We start from the raw sequence: 13,762 nt of genomic DNA, 5'->3' as shown, positions 1-13,762 counted from the left end.
TCCTCTGCCCTGGTCTTCTCATCTGGAAAAAGATCTAGCAGAAGTGGAAAGGGATCAGAAAAAGCAACCAAATAGCATAGGTCAGAGAGACTGAGAAGTTTGGGTCCATTTATGTTTAGAGAGGGGACAAATAAGAGGGGACATGATAGAAGTGTACAAAATTACATGTGTATAGAAGGTGAATCTGCCCCATTTGCTCTTTCTCATAATAAATCAAATCAAGGAAACTTCTAATGAAACCCAAAGGCAACACATTTAAAACAGATAAAAGGAAATACGTTTTTTTCACACAACATATAATTATCCTGTGCAGTTCATTGCTCCAGGATCTCATGGAGGCTGAGAACTAAGCAGGATTCATAAAAGGGTTAGGCATCTGAAAGGATGAGAACATCCATGGTTGCTAAGAATATGTTTTCTTTAGTAAGAGAGAAACTCTCCTGCTTTGGAGAATAAGCCACTAACTGATGGCACTTAGGAAGAAACAATCCCAACAGGCAGGTTATTCTGTAGTTGTCCAGGGAAGGGTTTCTTGAACCTTCCTCAGAAGCATCCAGTGCTAGCTACAGTCAGGGAGTAGATTGTACGACCTCTGGTCTGATCGAGACTGAGAGGTTTTTTTTATTATCCTCCTAGTGCCAGCCCACATACCTGCTTTCCCGTGATGCTAATGGCCGCTGAAACCTCCTCCTCTTTTACTTAGGCTATCAAGCAGCTCAGTTTGGGAGCCTAGTTTGGGATCTGGGAGGATCTGAATCTGTCTGAGTGGTGTCGGGGGGGCAAGGCCAAAGAGGAAGGACAGGCCTCCATGATTGTGTCCTTGGCCCGCCTTGGATTGTAATCCTCATGCTATTTCTTTTTCCCCTATAGACTCCTCACTTCCCACCAGACTCTGACCTGCTTCTGAAGGCCATTAGCACCTACCACACCTTCCTTACCTGGCCTATGCCCTATTGCAACATCTACCGGGAGCTACTGACCTTCATCAGCGATGAACTCAAGGCACCAGGTAGGAATCCAAACGGTCCTTTGTTTTACAGGTCCCTCTGACCTGTAGTCTTTGTGGTGCTGGGTGCAGCTAACTTAACCTCAGAGAGTCTGGGTGAAGTACTTTGACTGTTGTTCATGCCAAACCAGAAATGCTCACCACAGTGGCCAGGCATGCACAATGTTCTCTCTGAAATTCTCCCAGTGTTGCTCTCATACGCACGCGTTGCGTTTAAATAAATCATGCAAAGCTCAGGACCAGCAGCCTTGCAGCAAACTGTGGGTCCATTTGCTGCCATCTGCTCTGTGTTTTCCAATACAATTGTGAATGGGCTTTTGTCTTCTGGGAGGAGCGGGCTGAGACTGATGAACTCATTTCACTGGTGCCCTAACACAGATTGGAAGCCAACTCTCCTCCAGAGGTGAAAAGCTGAATTGACACAGTTGTGTGTCCAGGGGCATGTGTTTAGCATTAATGCTGTAATGTAGAGGAACCGTATTGCATGGCATCGGACATGTCTCCATGAATGTTAAATTCAGACAGACATGCTGATCTTGGTGGATTAACAAAGCAGATGAGCATTCCCACTGCAGCCTCTTCGTTCTGGGGTATCTTTTGCATGGCAAAATAGCTCTGGTTGCTCCTTGCTGCTATTCCAGCTAGCCCTGAACTTTGCTTTGAGAAGGAAAAGTGACTCCGTGGCACAATTTGATTATAACAGTGAATCCATTCATTCCCATCAAGGTGGCGTTAGTCTTTGAGAGTGCTGCTTTGTAAAAAAATTTTCATACAGTTCCCTGGAACTCCCAGCTACTGCTTTGTGGCTGAGGTGCTGTCTCTGTGTAATTGGACTTTGGGATCAGCTACAGTCGAGACCTGCAGCGTGTAATCGTATCTATCTTTATGCAGTAGAATCGTCTTAATTAGGCTATGCTGGTGGATGGCCTGATTCCAATTAAAAGAAGAGGTCATTTAAAAAGAATCTTATGCATTAGGATGGGACACAGAGAATCATTTTTCTTCAGTACTGTATTAGAACAGACTGTAGAATTTCACACCCATTTAACATCTGGTTAATCGCCATATCGCCCCTTGGCACCATTTGATTGCTGATGCAGGATTAGATAGGCTCTAAGCAGGGTTAGGGGACATGCTGTTGAAAACCTGTGTTGGCAATGCTCAGGCCATGTCTACACTAGAGACCTTACAGTGGCACAGCTGTCCCGATGCAGCTACGGCACTGCAAAGATTTCCTGTGTAGCCACTCTATGCCGATGGGAGAGAGCTCTTCCGTCGACATAAGTAAACCACCCCCAATGAGTGGTGGTAGCAATGTCAGCAGGAGAAGCTCTCCAACTGACATAGTTCTGTGCACACTACCACTTAGGTCTCTTGGGGGGTGTTTTTTCACACCCTGAGCTACATACATTTTGCCAATGTAAGTGGTAATGTGGACACAGTAGTCTGCACAGCAAAGTTTTACTGGCATAGCTATGAATAAATCACACCCAGCATAACTCTGCTGGCAAAACTCCCAGTATAGAGACGACAGAAGAGTGCATCTGTTGGTTTAGATACTGTTGTTTGAGGAAGTGGTGTAACTACTGGCAGCAGAAGAACTCCTTCTGTCTGCCTCTGCTGCGTCTCCACTTGATGTCTCTGCCATCCTAGGTGTACTGGCAAAGGTTCTGTAGTGTAGATGAGCCCTGAGGCACCCATCACAGCTAACACCCTATGTGCTAGCTCAGACAGAGCCAAGAGGAGGCCCCGTACTCCAGAGCGGAAGCTCTCTGGGAGGGCAGTGGGGGAATACACTGTGTGCTTCTTAACTGTGATGTTACCCAGGGATCCAATTTCTGCTGGTGATAGTGACTGGCAACAACTGCAGGCTAATTATCAGCAAATTATCAGCCAGTGCCAAGGGGTTAAGTAGAGATTAACCAGGTGTTAAGTGGGGGTGAAATCTGAGGTACCAGAAGTGGCGGTGGATAGAAGATGCTTTGGAGGGAAGGAAAAGGATTAAAAAAAAAATCTTCCATCTAAACCACATCCCAACTCAGAGCTGCCCGGGGGCCCTCAGGCCCTTTCCTGGCTTGTGGCTATAATGTTACGAATAGTGCACTGATTGTATTAAGTGAGGTGGCAAATGAGGCCCAGCCAGCAAGGGGGTCTGGATACGTTTCACCAGTCCAAGGTCTCAGGCCCTCCCAAACAGGGTTCCCAGTGAAGCAGCCCAGTGGCTGGGATTGGCCCTGGTTTACATTATGGAGTCAGGTCGATGCAAGGCAGCTTACATCCGTTTACCTTAAATGGGCAACCAGCTCCAGTGGGGTCAGCCCCTCCTGGGTACCGCTGCAGTGGTAAACCCAGCCAAGCATCCCCCACCTTTCCAAGGGGTCTTCTTCAGCTCTTCCCTCTCATCTGCAAGGGCCTGGTCTCTGGAATGGCAAAGCCACATACAGCTGGGCTGCAATTCTGCAATTTCAGAACCAGGGATGGTTCAGAACTGGGTCCCATTTTATCCAGACCCCTAAAATGAGGGCAAGCAGGTGGGAAACTGCTCTGGATTTGGCCCGAGAGAAACTGCGAAGGTCCCCAAAGAAAGCTGCCTGGCTCCAGCGTTCTTATCATGATCAATCCGCCTTGGCCCCTCTGCTGTGCACATCTCTGTGGCCAGGGTGTTTCCTGCACTGCCTGTAATGAGAACCAAACCCGACAGAGCTGGCTGCACTGGCCAGACCTGCTGGTCCCCATAATGGGCGCTGCTCTCATGAAAGCAAGTGATCGAGGACTCTGGAGGGATAAAAGGAAAAAGCATGAGGCCAGACAGTGACAGCTGGGAAACGGCACCAGCAAAACGGGGAAGTCTTCTGTAACTCTGTGCAGGCTATTGGCCAGTTCCTGTTTGCTGCGGCGTGACGCTCAGTTGCGTGGGAGCAGTGATGGGATGCATGGCTCAATGCTAAATTCTGGCAAGGCAGGAAACTGCAGTATTCTCCAGGGAGCAGTGTGCTTTGGGAATGCCTTTTTCTGATTGACAGCCGGGCTGGGCTACATGCTCCTGTCCGGAGATGGTGTTATTCTGACCCCGTTTAACGGCAGCACAAGTCCCAGTATCCTGTCGTGAAAGCCGTGGTGTTGGGATGGAGATTATGCTGATTTCTCAGGGCTACCTTTGTGTGGGGAGTGTGTAGGGGGACAAAGATGTGCAGGAAGGCAGGACTTAGTGATAACCTCCTCCTCGAAATGATGAGTTCTGTTTTAAAATGTCAGTTTGACATGCCCTCCCCCACCAGTTGCCGCCTCCATCTTCTGGGCTCTGCCTCTTCCATGCTGCCAGCCAGATGAAAGCTGCCGAGTGGTGTGTGCAGTATCCAGAGGGTTAATGTTTCCCCCTCTGAACTGTATGGTGCTCACCAGGAAACTGGGTTTGCTGTGATGAGAAATCTAGTTTCTTTCATTCACAGGGGTCTCTCCTGCACCCTGGACTGGCAGGTGCGGGGGGACATGGTGCCAGTGAGAGTCAGACTGCAGAATGAGGTTCAGACTGGGATGTTTGTCCTGCAGACCTGACCCCCAGGTTGTGGGAGATGTTGGGGAGGGTGGTTTGTGGGAAACATGGCAGTGCAATATGGAACAGGAGAAGGTGGTTGGAAATCAATTCCAGGTCTAGTCCCAGTCTTGATAAAAAGCCTTCCATCTGAACCAGGTTTGGGTGCACTTTGTCCTCTGGACTACTTTGTGCTGAAACCGGATGGGAACCTTCCAGTATCTGTAGTGTGGATGGGCCCTAGAAGTACCATGTGGCTGATCTGGTGATGCTATTGATGATGCTGTTCCTGAACTTCTGTGGAATCTCCCAGCCTCATCTCCATGGTCCGTTATCGCTGTGACACCAGTTCAGGAAGCCTGTTTTAAACACAACTGCAAACCCCTGGAGATCGCCAGGAGCCTTCAGTGAATCCTGCTCTCATCATTACACTACTGATGCCCAAGAATAACTTGGCTGGGGGCTTAGAGCCAAATTGCTCTTTACACCCTACAAGAAGGCAGATGGTTCGACAGCCATGGAAACAGATAAAGCACAGGACAGTGCTGATGTGCCCCGATTGGGAGCTGGAAGGACTGCCTTCAGGGATCAGAGCCTCGTTCTCTCTCCATGGCACATCCGATCCTTGGCCTTTCCACTTTCAGTTCGCACCAGTAACAGTGATGGCTTTGTGGAGATGACATTTGTCCATTGGAAGTCCAATCAAGACCTTATAGACTCATTCTGTTTTCCAGGCACTTCCGGAGCTGTTTGTGGTTCAGTATCACCAGATACTGTCCAAATGCTTCTGCTTTCCTGGGAATCTTATGAGGTCAAAGCCAAGAGATAAAGATTAACCAAGACAAAGCTGCTGTCAATATTTGCCAAGAGTACAATAAACCTTGGTATTGTCTGAGAGCCTGGGTGGTGGATTGTTCTGCAAAGCACGATCATTAAATGAATCGATGAACAAAACATCAGCTTGGATCGCACAGGCTGCCCCAGGAAATTGCATGGGAAGGCACCACTCGATCAGGGGACGCTGCTGCAGGGGCTTTCCGAGGCCCATGTCTGGTAGCTGATTGGTGTCCTGTCTGAAATGGATTTGATAAGTCTCAGCCCACTTCCCAGGAGCCACAAATCCAGATCAACAAAGCTGTCAGCACGCTTGAGGCTCATTGCGGGTGGCTGGGCATGAGCATGCCACATGGACTGAGTGCCCGTCTGGTGCTTCTGGTTCAGGGGGGAAGCTGTGTGGGAGAGGGGAAGCTTGCACGACTGCTGCCTGCACGGCAACTTGTTCGATGGACAAATAAAAAGCCTATGCCCAGTGCTGAGAACGCAGGCGGGTAGGTGCTGAATTTGCTCATACAACCTGAGAAGACTTCAGAAGTCATGTTGGGGAAGGGGGGAATAGGATGCAGGTAAGAGAGAGAATTTTGTCCCCTCTCCTCCCCCCAGCACCTGGGACCCCTACTTCCTAAAGTTACAGACGCTGAATGAAATAAATGAGTGAAAATCATTGCAAAGTCTTCTCCGTCTAGTGAGGCCTCATGGATGTCCTGGGGAAGCAAGTGGAAGCCGCGGGTAGTTGCTGGTTGCAGTTCAATAGTGTGAATCTTAGTGGTGTAGGAAAACTTTCCTTGCTTATTTTTCCCCATGACTGGTCCTATTAAAGCCAATGGGATTGCCTCACCAGAATGGACAACGTCCTGCCCACAGCAGTGGCCCATATCAGAGGCGTCAGAGACAGAACTGTACCCTGGTGTAAAGCCCCTTATTTTATCCTGGTTCCCTGCTGCTGATCAGCTGGTGCCCTGAAGCCTGGAGATCAAGAGCTCGTTTTCTTTAATTCTCCCTCGCCTGACTGTGGAGGTTGCTTTTGGGAGTCATATGCCCAAGTCCCTCCATGATGCTTTAGAGACCCGGTGAACAGTGAAACCCACTGATCTTGGTACCTGACTGTTCTCCACCAGCCTAGAGACTGTTCTTGACACTGATATCCAGAGCTGCTCAGCACTGCTGGGCTGAATGTGGCTTCTCTGAACTGGTGCAGGCTAGAGCATGGGGTGAGATTGGTGAAATACATGATCATGTGATCCTGATGGCCTCAGCAGCCACCCGGATGGGGCCACACAACTTACACCTTAGCAGTGACTCACCTTCCTGGTCTCTGTCTGCTCAGCTGGAGAGGATCCTGGGGCACTGTAAATGAAGATTGGACAGAACAGTAGAAAACAGCACAGGGCACAGTCTGGCACTGGCAGAGGGATGTGACCTACTTGGTTTTCTCTGTTGTGTGCTTCTTGTACTCTCCTGCTCCCTGCCCCAGCTCTCCATCACGTTCCCTTACTTTCTCTCGTTAGCTGAATGTCATTTAGACTTGCCTTCAAATCTCCCTGGAGTTGCTCCGGCTTCATAGCCCCCTTCTCCCTGCATCTGCTTCCGGCTCTTCTGCTTGCCAACCAGTCTTTCAGATCTTGTGTCCTCGTCTTTTCCCAACGTGCCCTTGCACTATGCTCCTGGGATTTCTCCCTCAGCCTCCTGCTTGCCACCTCCGTCTCTCCTATCTCATACTCACCTCACACCCAGCCCACTGCTCTGACTGCCATACGCCTCACACTTCTCCCCTCTGCTCTGTGTGAGCTAGGGCCGCCTAGAGGATTCCGCGGGCCTGGGGCCGTCGGCGGCAGGCGGCTCTCGTGGACCTCTCGCAGTCGTGCCTGTGGAGGGTCTGCTGGTCCCGCGGCTCCGGTGAAGCATCCGCAGGCACGCCTGCGGGAGGTCCACCGGAGTCGCGGGACCGGCAAGCGGCAGGGCGTCCCTCGCATGGCGAAATGTCTAGAGCCGGCTCTGTTCGGCGGCGGGGGGCCCTTCCATTCTGGACCTGTGGCGGGGGCTCCCCGCAGGCGAATTACCACCGAAGCGGGATCCGCCGCCGAAGTCCAGCCCGCTCTTCGGCGGTAATTTGGTGGCGGATCTTTGGGGCACTTCAGCGGCGGGTCCCGGAACGGAAGGGCCCCCCCCACCGAATTACCGCCGAAGACCGGGCTGCACTTTGGCGGCAGGTCCCGCTTCGGTGGTAATTTGCTGGCAGGGGGTCCTTCCGCCCCATAGCGGAAGGACCCCCCCGCCGGTGAAGACCAGGAGTGGAAGAAGCTCCAGGGCCCGGTCCTGCAAGAGTTTTCCGGGCCCCCCGGAGTGAGTGAAGGACTCCGCTCCAGGGACCCCGAAAAACTCGCATAGGGGCCCCTGCAGAGCACGGGGCCTGCGGCAAATTGCCCCTCTTGCCTCCCCCTGGGTGGCCCTGGTGTGAGCTCCCCAACCTGCTCCATGCTTACAGTTGACCTTGTCTCCATCTCCTTTGGTTTCTATCCCATCGCTCCAGCCTCTTGCCCACATTCATCCTTGCTTGGTCCTAACCACCCCTCCATTCCTGCTCCATAGCTCTCGCACAGTTGAAGTAGGGCTGGTAACTCACCTCCAGCATGTCGTCTCCTATCACTTCACCATAGGCTTTGTTCTCACCCCACCCCACACCTACCCAGGTACAGTCGGTTCCACTTGGAGAGTTGGGTGAGCCTCTGAATGCAAGTTACTTCTCAGGTCTTGTCTAGATGAGGACTGAAGATGTGACGTTAGCATATGGTAGCTAATGCGTTTTAAAAGATCAGGTGCCCTCCTGGTCTTTACCTCAGCTAAGTTCAGCAAATGTTAAAGAGACACGCTTGATGCCAGCAATTTACTGGCTTCTCTTGCTCCTGTGTGATCCAAGTTGCCGTCAGTGAATTGCTTTTCTCTTTCCCCACAGGGATTTCGTACCAAAGGCTGGTGAGGGCGGAGCAGGGACTGTCCATGAAGAGCTGCCAGAGCTCCACCATGTGAGTGCTGCTGTGGGAAGATGGGGGCAGCTTAGTGTGGTCTAGCAGCAGGTCTCCCTGGAACCACCACTGCTCTTTCCAGAGTGCTCATAATCAAGGGGCAGATGCCAAGCTAGGGCAAGCAGCCCGTACAACGTCACCCTAGATGCAGATGCAGCTGGGTATGAGTTCAGGGGGAGAAGGCAGTGGAGAACAGCACCGAACTAATGGCAAAGGCATACGGATAAAGTAGAAATCACAGCATTCCCATAGTGGCCATCCTGGGCCCTCCCCACGTCTGGTGTGTGCGTATGTGTTTGCTGACACCCCATGGTGGGAAATGCGTCGTCTTGAGGAGAACAGGATGGGGAAAAGAAGGGGCTGATCCATGCCTTGTGCCCAGAGAATGCTTGGTCCGATTTCCATGAGTTGGAGAGCAGAGAAGATCCAAGGTGACGTGCCTTAGCCAGAAGGGGTGCGGGGCAAAGGTTGGAGGGAAGGGAACAGCTTCATCCCATCCCAGGCAGGAAGTTTGACAGGGTTCATGCTTGATCAATAAAAGCACCGTCTCTTGACAAATAAAGAGGCCAGCACATAGCCAGGAGTATGTGACTGAGACAGAGGAGGAAGGTGGGGCACTTATCTGGGCCTTCGATCCCTTCCTCCCTTTGCTATCACCCTCATCTGTAAATATGAAAGTGTGAACACGGAGCTGATCTCTCTCTAGCCTGCTATTAGCAGCCACTGCTGGCTCATGTGCCCCTATTGTGTGCATTTTTTATTTCGGGCTTGTCGGTATGCAAGTTTGACTGCTTTAAATATACCAGTGTGGTTAAAATGTTACAACAGCACATCTCCCAGTGAGGATGCAGTGATAAAAGCATAAAGGTGCTTTATACCAGGCTAGCTATCCCTGTATGGGAAAGGAACTAAAGCCATGTCTACATCTAAAATTTTGCAGCGCTGGTTGTTACAGCTGTATTAGTACAGCTGTATAGGGCCAGCGCTGCAGAGTGGCCACACTTACAGCAACCAGCGCTGCAAGTGGTGTTAGATATGGCCACACTGCAGCGCTGTTGGGCGGCTTCAAGGGGGGTTCCGGGACGAGAGAGCAAACCGGGAAAGGAAACCAGCTTCCCCGCGGTTTGCTCTCTCGGTCCCGGAGCCAGCCAGCAAACCGCAGGGAAGGAGACCTGCTTGCTCGGGGTTCCGGGACCGAGAGAGCAAACCGGGAACGCCGCGGTTTGCTCTCTCGTCCCGGAGCCAGCCAGCAAACCGCAGGGAAGGAGACCTGCTTGCTCGGGGTTCCGGGACCGAGAGAGCAAACCGCGGCGAAGCTGGTTTCCTTTCCCGGTTTGCTCTCTCGGTCCCGGAACCCCGAGCAAGCAGGTCTCCTTCCCTGCGGTTTGCTGGGTGGCTCCGGGACCGAGAGAGCAAACCGCGGCGTTCCCGGTTTGCTTTCTCGGTCCCGGAACCCCGAGCAAGCAGGTCTCCTTCCCTGCGGTTTGCTGGGTGGCTCCGGGAACGCGAGAGCAAACCGCGGCGAAGCTGGTTTCCTTTCCCGGTTTGCTCTCTCGGTCCCGGAACGCCGAGCAAGCAGGTCTTCTTCCCTGCGGTTTGCTGGGTGGCTCCGGGACCGAGAGAGCAAACCGGGAAAGGAAACCAGCTTGATTACCAGAGGCTTCCTCCTTCCACGGAGGTCAAGAAAAGCGCTGGTAACTGTCTACATTGGATTACCAGCGCTGGATCACCAGCGCTGGATCCTCTACACCCGAGACAAAACGGGAGTACGGCCAGCGCTGCAAACAGGGAGTTGCAGCGCTGGTGGTGCCCTGCAGATGTGTACACCTTCAAAGTTGCAGCGCTGTAACTCCCTCACCAGCGCTGCAACTTTCTGATGTAGACAAGCCCTCTGTTACACCGGTATTTGGTGTGTTAATACCAGTGTAACCACGCTAGCAGTTGTACCAGTATAAATATGTAGGTAAAAAAAAAATCATACCCCATAACCCACATATTTCTACCAGTACAAAATCTGTGTATAGACTAGGCCTGGGCATTATACAAAGCTTGTGCCCATTACCTGAGACTGTGGGCCTATTGAGGCCCTAGTACTGCAAACCCTGCAGCATGTGCTCAGCTTTAAGCAAGTCCTGTTGATTACACTGGGACTGCTCACCTGGTTAAAGTTAATCACCTGCTTAAGCACTTTGCTGCACCAGGGCCTTAGCAATTAACATGCAACTAGAGGCTGCTGTTAGTATGGAGAAGAAACTCCATTGCTGTGCTTAAGGAGTGCCTCTGTTCCCCACTGCTCTGCCTCAGGGTGTGTGCTGTGTCCTGGAGGTTAACAACCTCCGCCTCTGATGAAATAGCTGGGAGTCCAGTTCCGAAAGCAGGGGCTTTCCTCTGAGACCATCCATCCCAGGTATTTAAATCTAGGGACTCTTAGTTTGAGCACCTTGGTCAATCTCTGCAGCAGCAACTGCACATTGGGAGAGAGACGGGTCTTGTATGGTCTATACCCTCTCATGCCCTGGATACGTTCAGTCACACCTGGAAGCTAGCAAGGATCTGGTGCATCTGCCAAGATCTCATGTGGATCCGGTAGCCAACCCCATTAACCAAGATGCTCTCCCAAGGGCAAGTTTTGTTTTTCTTCTCTTACTCCATTGCCCTTTCTGTCCTTCCCCCGTCGTGTGTGATCTGTCTCATTTAGACTGCAGGCTGTTTGCGGAAGGGACCTGGTGTCTGTCTGATGAAAGGGCTGTAGCACTGTGTGCAATCACAACGGTCTAGATTTAGGCCACTGTCAACATACACTTCCTGCTCCATGCCCAGCCTGTGCTTTGGTAAAACAGCCTGTGGCCTGGCACAGTTGGCAGTTTGTGCTGATGGGAAGCCCAGGGACCAGAGTGCTGGGGCCCATCTGCCAAGCACTGACAGAGCAAAGCTGGTCTATAGATGCCATTGCTGACAGTGCATAAGGGTGCAGGGTGGGGGGAGCTCGGCAGTGCTGTGCGTGTACAGTAAACTGGGATAATGAGGTGAAGGGCTTCTCTCAGGCTCCGTGTTCCTGTAACTTGGAAGGATTTCACCATCTGGTAGGTGGAATAGTTTGGAATTGATCAAATGCCACACAAAGCTCCCAAGTTCCTCTGCTCCCCAGGTCTTGCTAACAGTGCAACTATTATTTATTATATCTATTCCCATGCCAGGGTTCAGTTTGCAAGGTGCTGTTTAATTAACCCTGAAGCTGCAGTGGGTTGATTTATTTTATGCTCACGAACCACCATCTCGTGTTGCCCTTAGCACGGTTCTGCTGCTCAACCCCTCTGAGGTTCAGAGCGAATACCTGTCTGTCGCCAAGAAGATGAGCACCATGGAGCACACCCAGCACAGCACCTTCGTCATGCTAATTGGACACATCTACCAGGCCACTTTTGGGACCAAGTGCGATTTGGGCAGCTTACAGAACATCTTGAAGGTAGAGCGAGTCCTACATTCTGCTTGGAGGCCTTTGAACGAGAGCAGTTCTATCCCCGATGCACAGGGTGATTTTTTTCTGTGCTGTTAAGCGGTGGTCTCCATCCCAGAGATGGCTGCATTTCCATGCTGACCCTTGTGCAATTCACGGATCAGTTTGGTTGCACAGTGCATCTGAGGATGCTGCATGAATGTAAATTGTCTCGTGAGTTGCAAGAGGGAGGTGAGATCTCGCAGCAGTTCAATTCAGAAGGTAGAAACAACTTTTCATGCCCATTATTTTACAATGAAACAATGGGAAACAGTGATGAATAGAGCTGGTTGAGTTGTCATTCAAAATTTAAAACCAAACAGAACACGGTTTCAGCAATGATTTCTCAAGGAAAAAAGTGTGGTGTTGTACTTTTTTTGTTAAATTTATAATGAAACATTTAAAAGTATTTTTTGAAACTTTTTTATGGTGGTGGAGGGGGAAGTCCCACTTTTTTCTCACTACTTTACTACTTTGCCCTGCCCTGCCCTGCCTTTTCATTTTTTTAACCCACTGGAAAAAAGGGGTCAGAAGGCAAAGAAGGAGGAGGGAAGAGAAGAGATCTAAAATTCAAAGTTAACAAAAATTCCCATTTTCTTTTTTTTTAATAGTTTAAATTTCCCCTCCAAACAAAAAAAATAGATTTATTTGAATGAAATTAAGACATTTTCCCCAAAAAATTTTCATGGGGGGTTCACTTACCTCTGCCCAGGAGTATTTCTGGAAGAAATGAGTGATGCTTCATGGAGAGACACCCACACATTGACAAGCTGTCTCTGAATCTCTGTGCTCTCTTTAGTCCAAGACCTTAGAAGAGCTCTCAGAGATCCATTCTCACACCACAGAAGCTCAGGAGCTGGCAGTCGTTACCAGCGACCCTGTCGAAGCCAGGGAACAGCTGAAGTCCATGCTGCAGGACATTGTGGCTGAAGCAGGCTTTCCTAATATCACAGGTATGAGAGTGAGTGGGGTTGTTCTCATTCAGGGGTAGGCAACCTATGGCACGGTTGCCAAAGGCGGCACGCGAGCTGATTTTCAGTGGCACTCACACTGCCCAGGTCCTGGCCACTGGTCCAGGGATGCTGCATTTTAATTTAGTTTTAAATGAATCTTTTTAAACATTTAAAAAACCTTATTTACTTTACATACAACAATAGTTTAGTTATATATTATAGACTTATAGAAAGAGACCTTCTGAAAACATTAGAATGTATTACTGGCACATGAAACCTTAAATTAGAGTGAATAAATGAAGACTCGGCATACCAGTTCTGAAAGGTTGCTGACCCCTGTTCTAATTTATACAATGTTTTACTTTTCTTTCTCTGGCCTGGTCCGTCATATACGTTAGCTGCTCTGTTTTGAGAGATAAGGAGTGAATGCTATGAAGCATGAAATCCTTGATTGGACTACGTTTCAAAAGTAAAACAAAAAATCTGTTCTGGCTCACTCCCTCATGATGAGCTGGTCTTTGGGGCTTTCTTCTTGGTCGTTTCTTTTTCTGCTCCAGAATCTCAGCTTTTATTTAAAAAAAAAAAAGTCTCTAACCCTTATGATTAGGAAGAAAACTTTCAAAACACAAACTGATTGTAACAGTTATCCCTGCCTGGGTCTGCAGACAGCCTGAAATTATAGCTCTGAGAGCTCTGAACTGCCCCACTCATGCCTAGCATGGATCGCTTTAAATGTCGATGTTGTGAACCTTTTTTGCTGCTGCTGAAAGCTCTCTCACAAGGAGAATGCCTGACTGTATGGTGAAGGTCTGCGTGATCGGCTGTGAGCAATGGCTCATTGTGATGTCATGACAGAGTGTGGTGTGGGTTGTGGGCAGAGTTTGGGAGTTCCATTCCAACCTGATCTCTGGACCC

The 13,762-nt window shown here is 50.2% G+C and overlaps 1 protein-coding gene across 1 annotated transcript in view; it reads left to right on the top strand.

Annotated features, from left to right (window-relative positions):
• Positions 1-13,762, top strand: part of PIK3R5 (phosphoinositide-3-kinase regulatory subunit 5) — a 96,379-nt gene that overhangs the window by 62,372 nt on the left and 20,245 nt on the right. The window contains exons 5-8 of the mRNA XM_030534610.1: positions 871-1,009; positions 8,329-8,398; positions 11,690-11,864; positions 12,694-12,847. Of these exons, the coding sequence (XP_030390470.1) occupies positions 871-1,009; positions 8,329-8,398; positions 11,690-11,864; positions 12,694-12,847 (538 nt within the window). The remainder of the gene's footprint in view (positions 1-870; positions 1,010-8,328; positions 8,399-11,689; positions 11,865-12,693; positions 12,848-13,762) is intronic.

This window comes from Gopherus evgoodei, chromosome 15 (genome assembly GCF_007399415.2).
Source record: "Gopherus evgoodei ecotype Sinaloan lineage chromosome 15, rGopEvg1_v1.p, whole genome shotgun sequence".
Taxonomy (NCBI): Eukaryota; Metazoa; Chordata; order Testudines; family Testudinidae; genus Gopherus; species Gopherus evgoodei.
Note: the sequence above shows the minus strand (reverse complement) of the source record. Positions and strands in the feature narration are given on the sequence as shown.